The sequence below is a fragment of the Equus quagga genome, chromosome 10 (assembly GCF_021613505.1).
Source record: "Equus quagga isolate Etosha38 chromosome 10, UCLA_HA_Equagga_1.0, whole genome shotgun sequence".
In the NCBI taxonomy this organism is placed as follows: domain Eukaryota; kingdom Metazoa; phylum Chordata; class Mammalia; order Perissodactyla; family Equidae; genus Equus; species Equus quagga.
In genome coordinates, this window is record NC_060276.1 from 37,217,798 (window position 1) to 37,240,135 (window position 22,338).

A 22,338-nucleotide genomic window follows, 5' to 3' on the forward strand; every position below is an offset into this window, starting at 1 on the left:
GGGATGACATACCAGGGAGCTGACTTCTGATCTTGACTAGCTAGTAAGTTAGTCATTGTTAGCAAGTTAGTAATTCCTGTCAGAAAGCACCGCCTCAGCCACATTAACATCAGTATGGATACACCTCACTGGGAAAACCCACTTTGGGGTGATCGATCTTTACAAATGAGAGAAAAGCCATGTTTCATTAAATTGAAGAAGTTTAGCCCAATAATGACCTGGGAGGAGTTTAGGATAATGAAATCTCTACTTTTATCTGATATTCAAAGGGCTGAGAGTCCCTCTAATGTTCATCACTGGCATGCTGAGGAGGCAAAAGTACCCACGGGGGCACCCCAACCTCACTGTCCAGGGCTGAGGACCATCTGGGCCTCTGTGTTCTAGATTGTGTAAGGCAACCAAAGAGAGACCTACCTCAGGCAGGAGGATGGAGCAGGAGGGATGCCCCAAAGACCCTCCCTGGAATGGCATCCAGGATTGTGCTGGACACATCTAAGTGCTTCTGTTGGCAAAGAATGTGTTTCTGATGTCTGATGAAAAGCTTAACTTGTCTGTATCACAGACCTAGAACAAACTACTTAACTCACTCTATCTTAATTTTCTTGTTTTTAAACTGGGGTCTTTGGGCTGTTCCAGTTACCTCACAGGGTGTTATGAGAACAAGAAGATTTCATCTCTGTGAAATGCTTAAAACACAATACAAAAACAAGGTGGTTATAGAAGTATCCTGCTTAGACTCAAAAGTATTTCCCTACAAATATATGTCTAAGAGTATTTGGAAAACAATTACCCATATGACTCACTTTATGAAAGTCAAGGTACATATTTCCCCCAGATCACAGGTGGGTGAGGTCAGTTATATGAAAAAAGCCTCAAGTCAGAAAGAAGAGCAACAACCCGGATGTTTAGAAGGAAGGCTGCCTAAGACCACAGAAAGGTAAGAGGAAAAGGAAGTTGTGCACCAGCAAAGAGAAACCCAAAGCAGGCTTAGAACCGAGCATTCTGTCAGAGTGTTTCAAGTCAAGGTGCTGGGAATAATAACAGCATCCTCTCTGGCTCTGGCCCTTTCCCATGGGTGTGTGTGTGTGTGTGTGTGTGTGTGTGTGTGTGTGTGCGCGTGCGTGTGTGTGTGTGTGTAGTGGAGTTTTACAGGCTGCCCCGTTTATGAGAATACTTAAAAAAGATATACTAGAAGAGCTAAAAAGTCCTAGAATTGATGCGGGGGCTAACCCAAGGTCTTGAATGAGGCCCGAGGAGAAGAGACAGGCTGGTCAACCATCTGCAGACATGGGACTCAAACGCTGCAGATCTCCAGGTGGCAACCTCCACCAAAGCGCAGGGGACAAACATCTCTCTAAGCAGGAAAAATGTGACAGCCAGAGTCTCACCCTGGCCACAGTCTCCAACACCAAGAGCTTCTCCCAGCTTCCCACCAGCCCAGAGGACACTCAAGAAGAAATGTGGCAGGGCAGGTGGGGATGGCCAAACTGGGATCGAATCCTGGCTTTGCTACTTTATATTTGGGTGACCTTTGAGGAAACAACCTCTCTAAATGTTAGTTTCACTAGGTGTAAATACAAATAAGGATCTCTACCTCACAGAGGGGTTGTGATAACTATATCTATCTATATCTCTATATGACTATCTATATCTCTATATCTATCTATATGAGTATATCTGTTATTTATCTCTATCAATATCTATAGACAGACAGAGAGAGAGAGAGAGAGAGAGAGATTGAGAGATAAAACTTTGCAGAATCCCTGGCACAGGGCAGCTGAGCAGAAAATGGCAGCTCTCATCCGTTCCCTCCCTTCAGACATTCTACCAATCTGGACCCCTGGACCTAATACAGCAAGGGGGTGAGTCAGAAAAGGGGAGCTGAGGGGACTTTGGAGCCTCATGTGAAGGTTAAACAAAGGACTTATGAAAGTTAATGGGCAAGTGGGCACTACGTGAACCTCGGTCTCGGGAACAGAGGATTGCCCACACCCCTTTCATAAGTAATCAAACTTCACAAAATCACCCTGACCCAGTGGCCTTGGGAAACAGGGCTATGCCAGCTTGGCAAATTCTCTCGGGATAACTTGGGATAAGGGAGGCCAGGAAGCCCAGGGATCACACATGCTATTCACTGAGATCCGTCCAAAATTATTTTCCAATCTGTTTCAACCTTGTCCTTAAGCACAAACAGTAGGAAACAGATTTTTGCAACATGTTTTTTGACAGGAACCCAAAAGCTTAGAAACAGAGGACATCTAAATTTACATAACTCCAAATACTGGATTTTGTACTTAGAAAAATAAAAGCCTCCACGGTTTCCACATTTTCCATCAAGCTGTAGTTCTTAGACTCAACCAATAGATGGCAGCATTAGAGGGAGCTGAGGCAACCTTGCAGAAAGGTCCGCCCCAAAGAGAGGAAGAAAGCGAGCGAAGGAAAGAGGAGTTGGGGTCAGGCAGGGTGGGGCCACCTTTTCTTGAGCGCGTACCACATGCCTGGCCCTCTGCTGAGTGCTCTACTGTGAGGTGACAGCATGGGGAGTCAAGTGTTAGCCCTATTTCCCATAAGAGGGACCTGTGACTGAAAGAGTTGTCCCCTTTTCCTGCAGTCACACAGCTAGCAAGTGGGAGACTGGCATACAAAGCCAGGTATGTCTGTTTCCACCCCACCTCACCTCCCAAAATCTCAGAGGAGGAGATGGGTGGGAGGGTGACCAAGTCCATCTCACCCTGTCCTCTGAACATCCCTCCTGCCATTTCCCATACCAGTGCTGCCTCTCCCTTGCCTATCTAAGGTTCTCCCTTGCAATCTAAGTTCAAAACTTCCTCAAAGCCCGGTTTCAGGACCACTCCACTCCTGCAAGAAGCACCAGATTTCCCAGCCGCATCACTCCCTTACCCGTGCTCTTTGGCACTAACCGGGTGTCTAGGACCTTGGTACTCAGAGCATGCTGTGTGCATCAGCAGCATCAGCACTACCTAGTTAGAAACGCAGAACCTCAGGTCCCACCTCAGACCTGCTGAACCTGCATTTTAATAGGCTCTCAAGGTGATTCGCGTGCACACTAAAGTTTGAGAAGCATTAGGCTAGCTCGCCTTGTGTGCCAAGGGCTTTAAATGTCTCTGGTCATAGCTAGTGAATAAAGTAGCTGGGTTTCCAGAGACATCAACCTAGGCAGAGAATGCCAGGCTGCTCATTAAGATCTGCATTAGAAGGTTAGTGGTTTTAAGGCTTAGCCCCCATTATCAGAAAAGGCATGCCTCTGTCTTTGCTTCCTCTAATTCCAGTCACGACTCTGAATAATGAGCCAGCAGGCCCAGCTATGTGGGCCTGAGAAGCCAGAGGATGGCTCCTAGCCTGAATGCCCGAGCCCCAGTAAGAGGGAGGTAGCAAGGCCAGGGGAGTGAATCCTCACTGCCCTGGGCCCCACAGGAAGGAGAGAGATATGCTGAAGCAATGCTATGACCTTGTAGTGGTCCAGAGGGAAAGCAGCTGTGGAACCATCTTATCAAGAGGCAAGGAAGTGGACGCATTGAAAGGGGATCTGCTCTCTGTCAGGCACACACAAGTGTTACTCTCCATAGATAGGCCGGAGACAGAATGAGCTGACCAGAGGCCACAACACCTCCAGGCTGGATGAGGGCCCCCTAACTGGAATTGCCTGGTTTCCCGTGCAAACCTTCTGCCCACCCTCCCCTAGCCCACGATGACTTACTTGTGATGCCTCTTTTCTTACCTAAGAATCCTATGAAATAATAGGCGTTATTTGGTTTTCCTCCTAATGCCCCTAAAGACTGTGGCATCTTAAAACACTCCTAGAGGGAAAGAGAATGCAAGATTCTCAACTCACTTGTGGACTGCTGCTCACGGATCTCCGTGCTCATATGGCAGTGTGATGGGCAGGCAGCAATGGGCTCGGGAAAAGGTGCAACTTACTTTGAAAGCATCAACATAGACAGGATTGATTTGGTTTATGCCCAGGCGAAGGGGCACAATGAGCAGCAGGGGTTTCCAGGCTGGCCAGCCGGCAGAGGTACTCTTACTCCGGTTAGAAGCATTCAGAGAGCTGGGGGGGCTCTCACCAGCTGTGTCAGCACTCAAGGGAAGGATGCAGCACATTTTTTCTAGAAACAGAAGACAAGAGAGCTGGGTAAATAAGGGGTATCCAGCCCTAGGAGATGTGCCAAGGGCAAAACTAAGGGAGCCCTCACATGACACCCCTGCCCCGAAGGCCCTCCCCTTTGCCACCAGTGCCCAGCTCACCCCCACCTCCCACAGGAAGCCCAGGCCACTCCTCTAGCCCTCACTTCTCTTCCTTCTGGCAACTGAAGTCTCCCTTCCCTCCCGTCAGATATTATGCACTCACTGAGAGAATCTCATTTCTCAACTAGTCTGCAAGGGCCTTTGGGACAGGGACTGTCTTCTGCTTTCTCCAACCCCATGGCGCAGAGCACAGGGCTGGGCAAGGGGGAGGCCTGCACAGAAGACGTGTCGGTGCTTTAACTGATTATCCACACTTGGGCTGTCCTGCAGGGAATGGGGTCTGGTACCTCACTGAGGAGCAGCAAAGATCCTCTAATTGTTTTCTCCCTTTCAGAAAGCTGAAAGGGAAGAGAAAAAAGGGTGCAGGGAATGCTTAACCGGAGTCCTGTGCTCCTCTAAGCTCCCCTACTCTGGTGGGGCAGGCCAGAGCGTGTGTGTGCATGCGTGTGTGTCGCCCCCGCTCTCTGAATGGTGAGGAAAAACCTCATCACCCACACCTGGGAAGATAAACAGACTGGGGACTCACTGATATCTTCAATGACCACTGTGTTATCCATGGAAACATAAACAGCCAAGGAATTCCATTCATCAAATAAAGCAAGTTTTCTGCAAAGCAACATACAACGAAGTCACATTTGGGGAAAATGGAAATATCAGCAGGAAGCAGAACAGTCTACAGCCAATGTTCCTGAAGCCACCGAACGCTGAGCCACAGGGAAGCCAGGGTTCGCGTCAACTCTGACTCCTCTGACTGAGCTCTGGAACATTCTGTGTCTAGGCACCTTGAGAACGCCACAGTCACTGTTTCCAAACCTCTAAAGGAAGGCCCTGCTCTGTGGAAAAGTTGACCTCACAAAATGACGTTACTCCTGTTGGGCGAAAGAGAGAAGTTACCAGCGCAACTGCTCCTAAGAGATTTTGGTTTCCTTTCTTAAATAAAAGATAGTCTGATATACTGCTTTTTTCAATAAAAGGAAACTGTCACTAAAATATATATATATTTGTTAGGAGCATAGATACCACGGAGAATAAGCCCAGGATGATTTCTTGCACCCCTCCCCATGTGCACTGAGAATGCTGCTCAGGGAGCCCTGGGTTGCAGGCGGCCTCGCTGGGCCTTGCTGGGCAATCGTTGAAGAGACAGAGCACACTGAATTGCATGACTTCAGAGGAGATTAGAAAGAAAATCCCTTTAAAAGAGAGATTATCTGAGGTGTGAGTAAAGTACTATGCCAATTTCTCCCTTATCTTCTCCTCTCGCCAGTTTGAAAGGAGACATGTTTAACCCGGCTACTCTGGGATCCTTGGGCAAAGCCCAGTCTCACTGGACAAAAGAAAAAACATCCCCTCCCAAACCAAAGTAGCTCCCAGGAAAAGGTTAATTACACTTTTATTTTATTCATTTTAATGTATTAACTTCCCCCAAAATAATAATAATAATATACTGCTGTTAATGATAACAATCATGATGAATCAGAACCCACTTAAATCCTTTAAAAATGTATATTTCCATTCATTTGTTGTCGGGAACCTCAAAATTTAGAAGAAAGAAGCAAATTCTGAGAGATGTCATTTAAAAACCAACTATTTCAAGCTGGATTTGGGGCTCAGCAGAGCCATTCTAATCTTTTACACTTTCTACCCTGGGTTCCTACAGTGGTTCCCGAAATACTGCCAGATCCTCACTCAGTAAAGTCAGCGATGCCCCAAAATGCACTAAGGACTAAGGCAAGAAAGTGGTCTCAGAGAGTCTGCACTGTTAGCAAGGAGTAAAGCCAAGATACAGGTTTCACTTGGGTCCCTGGGAAATCCAGACTACTCCCCTCACAAGCACATTTCCAAAGCATTCTAGGTTGTTGAAGGTCGGCTAAGAATTGAAACAGTGCCCCATCTGTATTTTGAATGGAGCAGGTCCCGCCATCATGTGCCAGAGAGCCCAGGAATTGAAGTGGCGATCCTAAACGAAGGTAGATGATTTCAATCTTCTGATGCCTAAATCCAGCCCCAGATTCTGGCTGCCATTTTCATTCATTCATCTAAAATTTATTGAGCACTTTTTTTTTTAAGGAAGATTAGCCCTGAGCTAACTGCTGCCAATCCTCCTCTTTTTGCTGAGGAAGACTGGCCCTGAGCTAACATCCGTGCCCATCTTCCTCTACTTTATATGTGGGATGCCTACCACAGCACAGCGTGCCAAGCAGTGCCATGTCCGCACCTGGGATCTGAACCCGCGAACCCCGGGCTGCCAAGAAGCGGAACATGCGAACTTAACCACTGCGCCACCGGACCAGCCCCTATTGAGCACTTTTGTGTGCCAGCTAGTTTTATATGCTAGTGTTACAGTGTGACCAAGACAAATATAATCTCTGCTCTCATGGAGTTTTCATTCGAAGATAGGTTGTCAGGAAGGAGAGTGACAACAGGTGAGGTGCCTGCAAGTGTAGGTGCTCATGCCACTCACCTCATTCACTTCCAGAACATTGGTCCTGGCCCCTTCACCTCGCCTCTTGCTGTGGGAGGTGAATTCTGGGATTTAACAGAACAACTACAAAAGTACCATGCTGGGGTACCTGGAGTCTGCTAAGAGATAACAAACTGACTCCAAGACACCCTTGGGGTTTGTCTCCTTCCATAAGTGGTGAGTTCCTTGAGGCAAGGACTGTGTCTAGTTCATTTCTTTACACCCAGCACTTAGCACAGGAGAGGCATCTAGTAAATGTTGAATGAATGGGTTTTTTTGTACTCTACAGGAGTCCGTGTCTTGTCTAGGCTGGCTCAGCCTCCCCCACTTAGCATGAACCCTTTGGCTTCAAAGTGACCCTCATGTTGATGGCTCCCCAGCACATGAGCACCAATCTGCAAGGGGGGATACTGAATGAGTCCTGAAGTGCCTCCACGTACACTGGTACCAATGACTATAACTCTGATATACCAAGACAGAGGCTCACACTTACACATTTCAAACAACTGACTGAGCAAAATGGTACAGGTGTCTGGTGGCTTAGCGGCAGGGGTGGCGTAGGGGGATGGCAAGAATAGTTAGACTGAGTTGGCGGAGAAGGGAGGCATAGGAGACAGCAGAATAAGGTGGATACCAGACTCTTACTTACTTTAACACCTGTGCAACTGTATTTGGTCCAAACCATTCGCCAATTGATTTCCCTTCTCCTACACCCATTTGTGCTGTTTTTATGTGGAAAAAAACAAACATGTTAGCAAAAGGTCTTCTAGCACACCACAAACTCCCAATTTTTTGCATAAATAATTAGCAGATGGACAACTTAGCGGGGCCACATATTAAGGCAGAGGACACGAGCAGCAAGTACAGCCATTGCCTTTAAACTATGATGTGACCTTACCCATTTGATGGATAGAGTAGCAACAGTCTTTTCTATCTAAGAAGCACTGTAGGATTCGTTGGTATTCTTTGGGTTGTTCTTTTTGTTTCTCCCAGTTCCAGTCTTTTTAGGGAAAAAATGAGTTTAAATCATTTTTATAACTGTTTATTACATCTCTGAACTCTTATTGTAACTACAAGGTTAGAATGAAAACAAAGAAACTACATCTAGAAGGTAAGAACAATCAAATTAGAACATTCCTAAGTATCTTTAATTTTGACGACAAAGACATCTGGAAACTGATTACTTTCAAAGGCTCAGTGGGTATAAAGCAAAAGCAAAAGAAGAAGTTTACCAGGGAATTGACTTCACCCAAGGGCTGGAGCTGGTTAAATATTACATGAAACAGTGTCATGAAGGGCTTTCTGGTCAGCTACTCAGTGAACAAGGGGTCACCACAAAACCTGGCAGTAGATCCATCTATCACCCAGACACCAGAGTGTCTCATCTCCACGTAGACAGCAACATCTTTGGTCCATATATTTTGGCAGCATTGCCCAAAAGAGTCTCATGGGGGGAAGTGCTATTCTTTTTTTTTTTTTTAATAAAGTCTATGCTGTCAATTCTTTTTGGTGAGGAAGACTGGCTCTGAGCCAACATCTGTTGCCAATCTTCCTCTCTTTTTTTTTCCTCCCCAAAGCCCCAGTACATAGTTGTATATCCTAGTTATAAATCCTTCTAGTTCTTCTATGTGGGTTGCTGCCACAGCATGGCTTGATGAGCAGTGCTAGGTCCACACTCAGGATCTGAACCGGCGAACCCTGGGCCGCCAAAGCGGAGCATGGAAACTTAACCACTACCCCACCAGGCCAGCCCCAGGGAAGTGCTATTCTGACACACAACAGTTCACAGGGAAGTAGACCCAATTTACAACCAAGGAAGTTTTTTTATTTTTTACATAACCTTTTCAAAATTCCACACTGAGCTTTGGAAAAACAAGTATCTTTGCTATCAGGTGTTTAAGGTTTCCTGATGACCAAAACCAAAATAGTTAGATCTCTAGGGATCCCATCTGTGCCTTAGGCACAGCCCCCCAAACCCTACAGAGGTGACTTATCGCTTCCTGAGGCCAACTGCAAAAGCTCTCCGTAATCACCACACTGCACAGGACGCACTCCTCCCGTCCCTTGGCTCTAGGAACCCCGTCTAACGGGACAGAGTTCTGAGGCTTAGTTTGCTTCCAAGGCATAACTTTCCCTCCCAAGGTTTTAGAGAGACTTTGAATTCACCACTGAAATATATTTGAAGCCAAAGGCCATTATCTCCAGAGTCTTCCATTCTCTTTGCTTCTAGTATTTCTGAAACCAAAGTTTTAAACATCGTATCCAACACAGTTTTCAGAGGGTGAACTGCATCCAACTTTTTTTCATCAGGTACAGAATTGTCCAAGTCTGGGGAAATCCTCATTAGCTGGCTGCTGAGTACCACTAAATATGGGCGGATGACAGTGATAAGTGAACACCCCACCTCACCTCTAAAATAACTGAATAGGAAACACTCCAAAATGCCTCTTTACAAAATTACATCGTCTAATTCATCTTAGCTACAAGATCTATTTCCAAATTCTTCCTGCTACTTGCTTTTATATTAAAACAATTGAGACTGCTGACTGCGAGGGGTTTTTTCCCCAGTGGATTCCACAAAATCCATTTCCAGAAGAGTCATCTTGAAGTGTTTTATAAATGAGAAAAAGTTAAACAGTAAGAACGGATCTGCTCCAAGAAGTATGTGTACAAAAGAGAAATCGCTGGACGAGGAGTCAGAAGACCGGCACTCTATTCCCAAATCTATGCTTTCTTGCGGTTTGACCCTGTGCAAGTCACCTTACTTCCTGAGCTTCAGTTTCCTGATCTGTAAAACAGAAATTATGATACTACCCAGGGGAGTAGGTACATGATATCCTAAACCCTGAAAAGAAGGCATTAAGCCCTAAAACCTCCCCAGACCCTTCCCAAATCCTCCATGAGAACTGCAGTAGGATGTGTGACACTGCACAGCGGGGAAAAGGGAGTGACATTTCCATACCTCTGAATCTCAAGGAGCAACAGCCAATGAGTTCAGCAGCCCAATCTCATCAAGGTGTCCTTTCACTCCCTCATCCCCAAGTCAAATCGGACTTTCACCCAAGTGCTTGAGCTGGCATCTAGCCAAGGTCAGCCTACAGATGCCCATAGGGAAGCACGCACACGTCTTAAGAAAGCAACACTCAAGAGTCCCAACAATGATTACCGGAAGGTTCTTAATGAAGCAGCCTCCTGAGGAAGCTAATTTAAGGATTCCTTCATCATGGAATGGACACCCTCAGTGAACCCAAACCAAAATAGTGCCAGCCCCCTCATTAAGTACTTCCTTTAGGTCATTTACATCCTTCACAGGCAGATATTTTAAATGAGGTCAAGAAACAGACTTACCACCACACCCTTCTTCCTGCTCCCTTTGTTATCTGACCTGTTTAAGGACTCACTCAAACAATAGCGAAGATGGAAACTCTAAATGACACACCTGCCTCAAGGTTCGATTCTGTCCCAGGAAAATTACTCTGGCTTAGTGAGTCACGAGGAAATGCCAGCTGTTTCCTTCTCAGGAGAGGCTTTGTCTACTTGCCGGCCCCACCACCTGAGCTTGCAGAGAGCACTTTAGGACCTGTGGCTCCGTTACTGAGTGTTCCAAAAGCTCAGCACCAACGCTAACCCACCAGCAGGAAGTGCAACTGCAGAGGTCTCTGAGGCAGGTTAGAGAACAGATTTAACTCACCCCTCCCCAAGTGTCTGCAGATAAGGGCTTGAGCCAGCATCATCTGTCCACAGCGTAGCATACATCCCCAGCCTGCATCTGATGAAGGGCCCGTTCCCCCTGTGGGCAAAATGGATGGGAATGAATATGAACTCCTTAAATTGCCTTTCCTGCAACTCAGCATATTTGTGGATCATACAAGACAGACAGACACACATACTCTGAAAAGAGAGGCAAGAGATATAGCCAGATATCAAACAGGGTTTGTTATAGGGTGGAACTTGCAAAGATAATGCTGAGTTAACCAAAATGGGCTCTATAGCCAAAGACAAATAAAGAAATGAACAAAACCTGCCCCCTACATTTTCTGCTTGGAGACTTCCAGGCAAGCGTGTAATTTTGGTAGATGACTGCCATGTATGACTACCAACACCTAGTCCATGCCATGTTATCATCTGCCTGACCAAACCTGGCTTTGCACAGCTCACTTCTCAGGGAAGCCAGTCTTACTTTAGTTAAGGAATAAATGCTACCAAAGGTAATCCTCAAAATGGTCAAAGGATCTGGAAGGCTCTTAACTGTTTCAAATATACATTATGAAGATCTGAACAGCAAGAAGGACAATGTAAAATAGAGGAAAGAGTCCTAGATTAGGCATCAGAAGACCAGTCTCTAGTTACCTAATCCAAGTCTCATCTATAGGCTGGGGTCAACAGCACATACCCTGCCTGCTATCAGTGGCCACTGTAAGAATTAAATGAGAGAATATCTGTGAAAGTGTTCTACAATCCACTCAGGATGACGTCAACATTTGGTGTTATGAGTATGGTCATAATCAAAAACACTATTAATAAATTAGAAATGTACTACATCTTTAAAAGTCACAAAACCAGTTCATAAATGAAATAAGACAACGGGTTCCATTTTAAGAACACTTGATGTAGTGAAAATCCCATGTATGTGTCCAGGGTGAGCTCAATATCTTTTTTCAAGGTACCCATGAAATCAGATAACTTGGATGGCAGAGGAGACATTCTGCTTTCATTGCTTTCCTTTCCCAACATGGAAGCGGAAAAGTATGCTATAAGCATGATCTCACAAGACTAACTTTAAAGAGGGTCATCAACTTGTAAGACAAGTGGCCCAAGGTAACAGCCCCTTTCCTTTTGTTGTAGGGACTGAAGGAGTTGCTACAGCAAGATGGGGAGAATTGAGCCAACTTGTGAGCTGGAAAGGGAGTCCTTTGGCTCTTGCTAACGTTGGGATTACAGGCCAGATAAATATGGAAAAGATGCAAGGAAGCCCACATAAAGAAGAGATCACCTACTGCCAAAACATTGTCAGAGTTGAACTGCAAAGCTTTTCAAGCTTTGCAAAGATCTCTTCACCCAGAGAAAGTTAACAGTTTAAAATCACTGAGTACTGAGGTTTGTTCTTTTGTTTTACTGCCTGTGGAGAGCAAAAAACATGTCTGTGTGGACTTCATTTTGGGCACTTATCAGAAAGGTTGACTTCACTCCAGTTATAAGGTCTAGTCCTGCATCAAAATTGGTCAGACAAGCTTCGTCTTAGGAGAAGAGCTTTCACCATTTGAGTTTAGTAATCTTTTCCTACAGGGCCATGACACCAGGAACAGACTACCCTACTTGCAAACATTTTACACATTTTCTCTGGAGCAAGCTTATTCACTCAGCTTATTGAACTCTCCGATTTTTCTAGACAGCAGCTGGTACTCTAACAGCCTGGAATTAGTTCCGAGGAAATCTATCATAATTATCTCCCAGTAGCAATGTGTTTTCATGTCATAGGGGAAAAAAAATCGAAGGAATTAGTTTCTTTCCTTCAAGGCACAATTGTCTTTAATAATCACGTAGCTCCACAAAGCAGTGGATTGTAATTTAATAGATACTACCCAAATTAAAAGTTTATTTGACTTTTTTCTTGCTCTCAGAAGTAAAAGAAATAATACTATCCACTGTCTGAACACCTGGAGGTGGGCTCCAGAGTATATTGACATTACACATTAATACTATGGAACCATACGTGATGAGGTACTTTGGCAATGAAACTTCGGATAAAGTGTAAGACTTAAGTACCCCCCTAAATCAAATTCTTTGCCATAGTGAGCTGTTGATTCTGAGGTTTCTGTGAAGTCACTGATAACCTCAGGCAAACTATCTACAAGGAAGAAAGCACAGTACAACAAATGATATACCTACCAATTGGTGAAAATTTCCTTCTGTATGTAAACCATAGACGAGCACTTATATCAGACAACAGCTTAGATTTTTCTGTAATTAAATGTGAAATCATAATTAAATCACTATATCCCATCTAAAGATATCTGCCTTTGATTTCTGAGCCAGCAGCAAACTCATTTTCAGATAACCAGTCAATTCCATTGTTATGGGGCTAGGGAAATTCATAGGCAATCCAATCTCCTTTTAGCTAAATAATTTCAGTATTTCCCCCCACCTATGTTTTCACCCACTGGCTGGTACAATGATGCTGGGTGGTTCCTGTCCCCTTCTTCTTCCTTTTTTTTTTTTTTAAAGATTAGCCCCTGAGCTTACATCTGTTGCCAATCTTCTTATTTTCTTCTTCTTCTTCTCCCCAAAGCCCCCCAGTACATAGTTGTATACTCTAGTTGTAGGTCCTTCTAGTTCTGCTATGTGGGACGCCGCCTCAACATGGCTTGATGAGTGGTGCCAGGTCTGCGCCAAGGATTTGAACTGCTGAAACCCTAGGCCGCCCAAGCGGAGCACGCGAACTTAACCACTGGGCCATGGGGCTGGCGCCCCTGTCTCCTTACTGAGCTCCATGGCCCTGGCAGGTACTAACACTGGGGTCATGGCCAAAAGACCAAGACTAGGAAAAGCAAGGATCCTGGATAAGCCACTAACAAAGCAATCAGCCCCTGCTTCTCATCAGTACCCACTGTCCGTTATCAAAAACTAGGGAGGGTGTGTGTGCATGTGTGCACACATGTATGTTTAACTAAAAAGGAGATGCTAAGTAATTGTGCAAGAAATTTATCAATACTACCTAGTGCAACTGGCATTACTAATCTAAATGAATGTGTAACATCACAAATGCTTTTATATCTTTTTTCACAGCATGCTTTCTTTTATTTTATGACAAATTTACTTCGATGGCCACAAATAAATGGCTTCCACATTTCTATCTGTACCTAGATGTGGTTCTTTCTCTCTTAGTCTTATCTCTCCCCTTTCTCAACAACACATCCACATTTCTGTGCTGCATAGAACTTGTAACCATTGCACTTTAAAAGAAGAAAAGGGAATTCAATTTTAGCCAATAGTTTCTATTTTCTCACCTGTCTTTCCTTAGAACAAATCAGAAATTTGAGCTATCTGGATTTTCCCTCCCCTTGATGTCCCCAGTGCCTAGCATACTATGGGAAGCAGATGTAAAATGGTTATGAGTACGACTCCGGGAGCCATACTCTGCCTAGGTTTGAACCCTCACTCTGCTACTTATCAATTGTGTGGCCTTATCACTTAACCTCTCTGACCTTCAGTTTCCTCATCTGTCAAACGGGGAGAATAATAGGACCTACTTCATAGAGTTGTGAGTATTCAACAAGATAATACATGGAAAGTGCTTAGATGGTACAATACACAGTAAGCCTGTGATAAATGTTAGCTGTTATTATATACCCCTCCTCTCAAATGTTCACACTACTCACTTCTTCCTCTGATATGCTCTACACCTTTCAGCTTGCCTAGATACTAGAAAGGCTGGAGGAAGTTGTGTGGACATTTGAACAATAATTTCACTTTGAAAGGCTATTCCCAACTTAACATTTGAATATGGGCATATTTGGCAACCTCAGGAGTCTTGTTGTCATGGAATGCAGAACTAGAAGAGATCATCTCCAGTCCCCTTCATTGTAGTACTGGTGAAAAGAGTTAAAATCCAGACAGAGAAAGGGTCTTATCTAAGGTAGGAGAAGAATCTGAATACAGAAAGTCTCCTAATTGCCAGCCCAGGGCTTCCTCTACTGTTCAGGATTCTCCAATCAAAATGATGAAGCCAGACTCAGGAAGAGCTAGAAGCTGCTAACTTCCTCTCCTGCCTTTTTATCAGCTCCTTCCTGTCCCTCCGTCCATGCTAGGGCCTCCAAAGAGGGTCTTTCCTCAGACAGATACAAAAACCAGAGCTGCCTCCCTCCAAGATCAGGCTTGATCCAGGCGCTAGGTCCTCAGCAGTTTCAGGTTAAAGGTCTTTCCCAATCTCTAAGAGTAAGGGTATGTACAGGAGAAAAACTCAAGCCTCCTCCCCATCTAGCTGCAGTGGCTAAAAGTTTTATACAAAATCAGAATAAACTGAGACAGTGCTACAGTCAGCAAAAGATCTAAAACTATAAGACTTCTCAGCATCTGATATTGTTTCTGGCAGCCATGGGCTGTTTTAGAAGTCCCCTGGGTGGCAGCGTTTTTAATCTAGACAGAAGAAGACATGAGAGGAATGAGATGTAGTCCAGTCATCAAAGACTGGATACTGGTTAGAGATACTAGGAATGGGTCTATGTTTTTTTAAACCTGAGGCTTATAGAAGTCTGGGGTTCTCTTTTGAGGAAAAGAATAACAATATATGACTTTTGCAAATTGTAAAAATACCTATGACCATATGAACATGCTGCTAAGGCCTCTCAGGGCCTTGGAGGGGACCTGTACAAGCAAGAGGCCCGAGGCTTAAACTCTCTTGGCTATAAGGTAAATCCACCTGGAAGTAGCATTTATAATTATCAAGGTAAGGCCCTGCCAACCCAAGGAGGGAAAAAGGATAGGACCTTAACCTCAGGCACCCATCTCATTTAGGTTTCCATAGACAAATAACTACCAAACCTTACCCGTTTTAAGGAGATGCTGTTTCCCCAAGATCCATACCAGCTCATCGGTATCTGGAAATTCTTCTAGGTAGTCAGTAAAAATAGTAATCTGGTTTTCATACTTGGATAAAACTGAAAGAAAAGGAAAGAAACTTAAGCAAAATTTAATAGAGGGGGCTTGCTTCTGTGGTATAATGATTATTATTACCTTTGTCCTGAAGGTGAAAGGTCATTGGCTCGAATCTAATGGAAGCAAATCCTTTTCCTTGAGGAACAAAGACACTCACAAGGCCTCAGGATGCTTTAGTAGAGGGATTTCTTCTTGACCACTTATTTTGAACTTCCCTTTCTCTTGGTCCCATTTGGCACCATCTCTGAATAATTATTTGGTCACAGTTATTTCAAAACCTTTTTTTCATGGGGTTTTCTTTGTAAACAGCCACTTATCTAGCTTCTCCTAGCGTAAGAGTGTCGAGGTGCTACAATAATACTTGTATACCTAACTCTTGCCCACATCACAGGGAAATTGGTGAGGTTTCTCGTGGCCAGTGGCTTGGAAGGGGCTATGACAAGCTGGAAAGATTATACAACTGTGAAAATGTAATATTTTAGCTGGAAGACCAGATGTCTTAATGATACTTTTGTCATTTGATTCACACATCACTTCTACAAAGAAGGATCTTGAAGCTGGCGATAAATATAACTTGTTCTTGGGATTCACAAATGACTATGGTTATCTCTCAAGATAAAGCAACCAAACAAAATATAATTAAATCTAATAAGTTCACAGGCCACCCTCTCAGAACTCATGACTATGTAATGTGGGATGAGTTAAAATTCACTTTTGTACCACCTGTGGGGAAAGGGTCTGCTAAGAGTCAAGACTGACTTATGAAGGGGTCCTATATCAAAAGTTCTCTTTAAGTAATTTTCTGAGGGAAAGAATAGTGTAGGTGGTAAATAAGTTTCCCAGCCAACCCACAAAAGCCTATTTTAATGTGTAACTAGAAAAATCAAATTGATTTTTCATAGTTTATGGTGCTATTTCTACGAGAACCGTATTTCAAGTTCAAAGCTAAGATACCAAACACACACCTCCTCTCAACTCTGGGAGGCTCCCCATCTCCTACCGGGAGGGGCGCTCAGAGAGAGCAGGGACCCTTTTCTGCAGCTACAAGGAGCCACAGGGACTCTCCCAAAGCAGTCCCTCAGAGCCCCGTGGGGATTCTTTCCTGTAAAAACGGCATTGTGCGATATGTTTAACTAACTTGAAAGGACAAATTGTTTTCTTTTGGCTTTGTTTTTCTAAGGTAGGAGCATGCTGTTTTCATAGAAATAAATGTTCCTAAATAAAAATGAGTCGTATCTGGTCACGAAAACAGGTTCACCTGCTCAAAATATTTGCTTGGAGGTTGAAGTTACTTGGATAATTTGTACAAGTTGAACTTAGAATTTGTTTGAAGTTATAATTTTAGAAACACAGTTATCCAGGGACACTGCCTTTCTTGAAACATTACAGAAGCCCAATTTTTCAGGGGGTTAAGTAGCCTTTCTCCTCAACATGTTTAAATCACTAAGGTTATAGTCCCAGCAGCATTTCAAACCTAAAGAAGTTAGAAACAAGACAGCCATTTTGTTCCCCAGCGAAAACTCATCACTGTTGAATCTGCCAGGGAGCCTGTGCCGTCTTAGCCTTTCTGCCACTGGCCCCAGCCCATGGCCTGTGCCCAGGAAATACCAGGCTAAAAATGATCACCCAGGTCAGGCCATCCTCAGGAGGTGGTGGACTGAGGTGGCGTAAATCACACTGTGTACCTTCCCACCCTACTCTCTCCCCTCACAGGCGGGAGAAATCAGGTTAAAATGAACATCCAGTGTAGCCTAGAAAAAGAAGTCAGAAAGGAAGTAGCTTGAGAGGAGTGCGGGAAAGGGGCAGTCTCTCTGGCATTCCCCGGGACGGGTGAGGAAGGGTGGCACTGGATGAATGTACAGCATGTATGCATATAAGCCTCGAGTCTTTTTTTAGTAGTCGCTAAAAAAACCATTTCTCTATCGCCAACCCAGTCTCAGTGAGTCATTGCCCAGCAATCTGGTCAAATTAGTAGTCCCTTAAAGCCTGTGAGAGCTGCGCTGCTTCAGTTAGGATGGCTTTGACCAAAATGGAAGCCAAAGAGTTTTCCTCTTGTTCTTCAGCCCCTCTCAGGCCAGCAAGAAGGTCATTATAGTCTCTTTTCTTCCTGATTCTCCTCTTAGAAGACAGACTCCCAGAATGCAGTGTGTCAGCCCATAGCCAGTTCAAGCCAAAGCGACATGGATGAAACAAATGAAAGCCAGAACAGAAGATGAGATTAACAGAAGCAAAGACCAGTAACATGGGGAGAGTATACACAAAGGGGTTGGGAGAGCAAAGAGGAACAGGTCTTCCACAAGGAGAATTCAGAGAGGAAGAAGCAATCTGGCACGTGGTTGAGCTGCAGAAGTGAAATCGCATTTCCAACAGAATCATTTCTAACAGCAAACCTTTTATGAAATTTTTGCATAAACTACTTTTGTCTTGCCTTAAAATTAACAACTCAAACATCAGCCCCCTGAGTTCCCTGTCCTTTCAACCTGTTTAAAGAGATAAAGACTATACAGGCAGAGCAACAAATATCGCAGCTTGGTGGACCAAGAATCAGCTTCTACAAGGTCTGATGGACAACGAACTTCACCCTGTTCCATTTTACTTTAATAATAATTATTGCACTGAAGTCTCTGCTGGGTTAGCTTAGTGGTCAGCTGATAAGTCAACAAAGATTTCCTCAAACTCCTGGAACCAGAAAGTCTCCCAGTCTTGGCCAAAGGGCTCTGTGTACATGCTGGGGCATGCCTTCTACGCTCAGTCAGGCAGTTGATAACTCTGCCTTAGTCTTCCCTTTCTGTTTGTGCAGAGCTCAAGATCAGCCAAAGTGAGAGTTTAGGGCCTTCTCAGGTCTTGCCTGGGAATGCACACAGCCCTAAGCATGCACGTGGCCTTTTAGATTCCCAGGGAAATGCCCAAACTTTTCAAAGCCCCAGCGGACACGTTATTCCCCAGCTTTTCCTTTTAAGTTTTCTGGTTATCTACTGCCTCAGGCAGCTATGAAGTTAATCGATTACCTCTAATGGTTTTCAAACATTCCTGGGGAAAGGTTTTCTGCAGCTCTGAGTCAGGGCAAATAAATACAGTCTTACAAGTGGAGTCTTCTGGGGAATCACTAGACAGATCAAATAATGACAATTCTCCAGAAATGAGGATTTATAGGAGCTCTAACGCCTTTCTGTGTCCTCTATGGGCTGCCAGGCTGCTGGCTTTCCCTGTGATTGCAGCCTGTGAATTCTCAAGGCTACTGCAGGGCCTGAGAGCAAGGAATGTGCATAGAGCAAGTGAAAACACACAAAGTTCACTATTCTTATCAAAATGCAGTTGTTTTTCATGAATAAATACTTCCCAGATTGTTGAAAGCCTTTGGTTAATTTCCAGAGTTCTGAAAAATTGATTCTGACCATTTTTGCCAGTTTTTTCATTGCTATTATGGATAAAATTTTCAGAGGTCCTCACTCGGCCATTTTTGCTGATGTCTTATTTTAAAAATATGCTTTCCAGGGCTGGCCCCATGGCTGAGTGGTTAAGTTCGCGCGCTCGGCTGCAGGCGGCCCAGTGTTTTGTTGGTTCGAATCCTGGGTGCTGACGTGGCACTGCTCATCAAACCACGCTGAGGCAGCGTCCCACATGCCACAACTAGAAGGACCCACAAAGAAGAATATACAACTACATACTGGGGGGCTTTGGGGAGAAAAAGGAAAAAAATAAAATCTTTAAAAAAATTTTTTAAAAATCAATAAATAAAATTAAAATGTTTCCCTTTGTCTAAAAAAAAAAAAAATATGCTTTCCAGCAGCTGGACCGGTGGCGCAGTGGTTAAGTGCAAATGTTCTGCTTTGGCGGCCTGGGAATCGCAGTTCAAATCCCAGGTGCGGACATGGCACCGCTTGGCAGACCATGCTGTCATAGGCGTCCCACATATAAAGTAGAGGAGGATGGGCATGGATGTTAGCTCAGGGCCAGTCTTCCTCAGCAAAAAGAGGAGGATTGGCAGCATTTAGCTCAGGGTTAATCTTCCTCAAAAAAAAAATTTTAAAACTATATATATATATATGCTTTCCGGGGGCCGGCCCGATGCGTAGTGGTTAGGTTCACACGCTCCACTTTGGTGGCCCAGGGTTTGCGGATTCGGATCCCTGGTGTGGACATACGCACCACTCATCAAGACATGCTGTGGTGGCGTCCCATGTACAAAATGGAGGATGGCTGGCTACAGATGCTAGCTCAGAGCCAATCTCCCTCACCAAAAAAAAAAAAAAAAGCTTTCCAGTGATTGACTGTATTTCTAAGGGTTATTTTGTAAAATTGCAGGTAAATGAAAAAAATCACTTTGAACAACAAATTTTCTGATAGGGCTTAACAAAGACACTTGTCCATCAAGACTCCTAGATTCTGTAAAGGGTTGTGCCTCACAAACAACACAAACTCTCTAAAGTGAAATCAAAAGGTCATAGAATCTCAGGGCCAGAAGGGGGCCTGAGATACCATAGCATATCATCTTTGTAGGTCACCTGATTCCAAAAGCATGCCAGGATACTGCTAGTTCTCAAACAGCCTTCTCAGCAATACAAACATATTTAACATACTGTCAGGTCACAGCTTCAAAAACATAAGAAAACATCCATGGAAGACAGGCATGGTAAGGGCTGAATATTCATTAATATATTCATTCCATAAAGTTTTACAGAGTACCTACTATGTGCTAAGCACAGAAGATAAAATATCACTGAAATGTAGCCTCCATCCTCCAAAAGCTTTTAATCTAGTGGAGAGGACAGGCCTGGAAACAACTAACAACAATAAGTACTATAAGAAAGGAAAGTGATATGGAAAGCAACAAATGATTAATTCCTACTGGGAGCGAATGGGCCTTCCACAACCTAGAAAAGGCAGCATCAAAGCTGAGTCTTAATGGAAATAAGATATCAGTAGGAAGGGGGGAAGGGAGGAAGTTCCTAGTTGAGGGAACACGGAAAGGATTTGGCAAGCAACTAAGTATGGAGTAGGGCTGGGGAAGAGTGAGAGAGAGAGAGTCAAAAATAACTTGCAGTTTTCAAGTGTGGGTGACGAAATGGTAACAGGAAAACATGGTGGGGGTAGGGAGATAATAAGCTTGGCCTAGCCAGAATATGTTGGACTCATGGGTTTGGGTGACAAAGGAAGGAGAAGTTAAAAAAAAGTAAAGAGAAAGTCAACCTGTACAGACATTGTAAAGAAGGGCATGGTAGATGGCAGGTTGATTAGCAGAGTCTAGGAAGGCAGGAGGAATTCAGAAGAACAAAGCTCAGCTCAAAATGTGCCTTCACTCCCTTCCTCCTGGGTCCACTTACTGTCCTGGTCTTCCCAGCCTCTGCTTGCCTGTGCACAGGCCCTGCCCCATGTGCATTTCTCTTCTTCTCAGTGCCCTGCTTTTCTGACAACCAAGAACTTAGAGAATAGAGAACTGGACAACAATTCTTAGCATTTCAAGGGGGATTTTCATGTTCAAAATAGCAAGTTTTCTTGAATTTATTCAGCAGGTCACACCCTAGAGATGCTGGGCTGTCAAATAATGTGAAAAACATGAATGATTTCTCTACAGACCAGTATAAACTCTGACACCTTAAGAGAACATTGTCATTTTTGGACTTACACTAGGGAATCCTGACCAAAGGGTTATCATTCAGCTAAACTTAATGATTTTATGAGATTCTATTGAACTGACTAGTATTGCTGGAGGTGGAGCCCCAGGGGCTGCACCTGACAAATTTCAGGGCAAGTCAGCAAAGGGATAACTAGGCCAGTTGGCAAGGGACCATTGTTGAGTGATAAGACCTTTTGATTTTTCAGTTAGAAAAATTAATTGGGCCATGCATAACTTGGCCCTACAAAATACATTTCTTAGAGATTGAGTCAATTCAACCTACTGACAATGGTGGTAAGAATCAAATGTAATGCAAAATTGGACTCCTTGTTTTCCTTTAAAGTGATGCTTTTGAAAATCTTATAGCCTTTTTAAGTATTTTGTTGTTGTTGTTTTTACTTAGGGACAAATTATTGCCCACTGTCTGATGACTGAAATGCATTTGAACACATCCACGATGAAATGAGATTCCATGCACAAACTGGTCAAGAATGCACCTAACACATAGACCACTACACCTCTTTTTGCTGCCTCTTTTTGCTTTTGATAAGGTAACTCTGCTCTTTTTGGAGAGATGCACTTTTCAGAAAACTAAAAAGATGCCACTTTTGTAAAGGTTATCTTTGTTGATAAGGCATACATAGAGGGTAGCAAGCACACTGGATGGATGGATGGAGAAAAATATTTGGCAGGTTTTATAATTCAAGACTTGAAGCAACTATTCCACAAACTGAGATGAGAATCATCTTGATTCTTCATCAACAGGGTTTGTTTTTCTTAAGAATCAACCTGCTAGTGGAAAGTGTGGTTGTATTCTCAAGGAGAACAGTTTCACATTAGTACCATTGCCAAGCCATGTCGTGGGTCCAAAGTAAGCCTCCATGGTATTGTATCTTTGATTTTGGACAGTATCGAAACCAAAAAGCAGCAATACTCAAATACAGAGCTCATGTTTCACGTAGGAAGCAAGATACTATGAAAATATTTAGTCAAAATGAAGAGTGTGTCAAATGATTTTCTCCAACATCAAAAGAAAAAAAATTTGAGGGTTTTTTTTTTTTGGCATGGTGATGAGAAGGAGGAATCATTCCTCACCCCTCTTAGAAATAGCTCTAGCTAGGAACATTAAAATTTAGGTTCTAGTCCTACCCTGCCACTAACTAGCTATGTAACCTTGGAGAACTTACTGCACTTCTTTGGGCCTCAGACTCTCCACCTATAAAATGAGCAGTGTGTTTTTCAAAAAGCACATTGTAACTCATCAGTGGGCTGTGAAAAGTATATAGTAGGTTGCAACTAGCATTTTTTTTAAAATGAAACTGAATAGAACAGAAAATAT

The 22,338-nt window shown here is 43.8% G+C and overlaps 1 protein-coding gene across 3 annotated transcripts in view; it reads right to left on the reverse strand.

The window, feature by feature from the left end:
• The window catches only part of ATG4A (autophagy related 4A cysteine peptidase), a 54,195-nt gene that overhangs the window by 5,400 nt on the left and 26,457 nt on the right, over positions 1 to 22,338 (reverse strand). The window contains exons 1-9 of one of the 3 annotated variants that reach the window (XM_046673818.1): positions 15,461 to 15,597; positions 15,274 to 15,384; positions 12,617 to 12,688; positions 10,419 to 10,517; positions 7,626 to 7,727; positions 7,377 to 7,449; positions 4,793 to 4,872; positions 3,940 to 4,127; positions 3,740 to 3,818 (exon numbers count right to left, since the gene is read on the reverse strand). In XM_046673818.1, coding sequence (XP_046529774.1) covers positions 3,740 to 3,818; positions 3,940 to 4,127; positions 4,793 to 4,872; positions 7,377 to 7,449; positions 7,626 to 7,727; positions 10,419 to 10,517; positions 12,617 to 12,688; positions 15,274 to 15,384; positions 15,461 to 15,485 — 829 coding nt within the window. In that variant the 5' untranslated portion in view covers positions 15,486 to 15,597. Of the gene's footprint in view, positions 1 to 3,739; positions 3,819 to 3,939; positions 4,128 to 4,792; positions 4,873 to 7,376; positions 7,450 to 7,625; positions 7,728 to 10,418; positions 10,518 to 12,616; positions 12,689 to 15,273; positions 15,385 to 15,460; positions 15,598 to 22,338 lie in introns of those variants that run through there. The other 2 variants (XM_046673821.1, XM_046673819.1) reach the window with 2 other exon arrangements.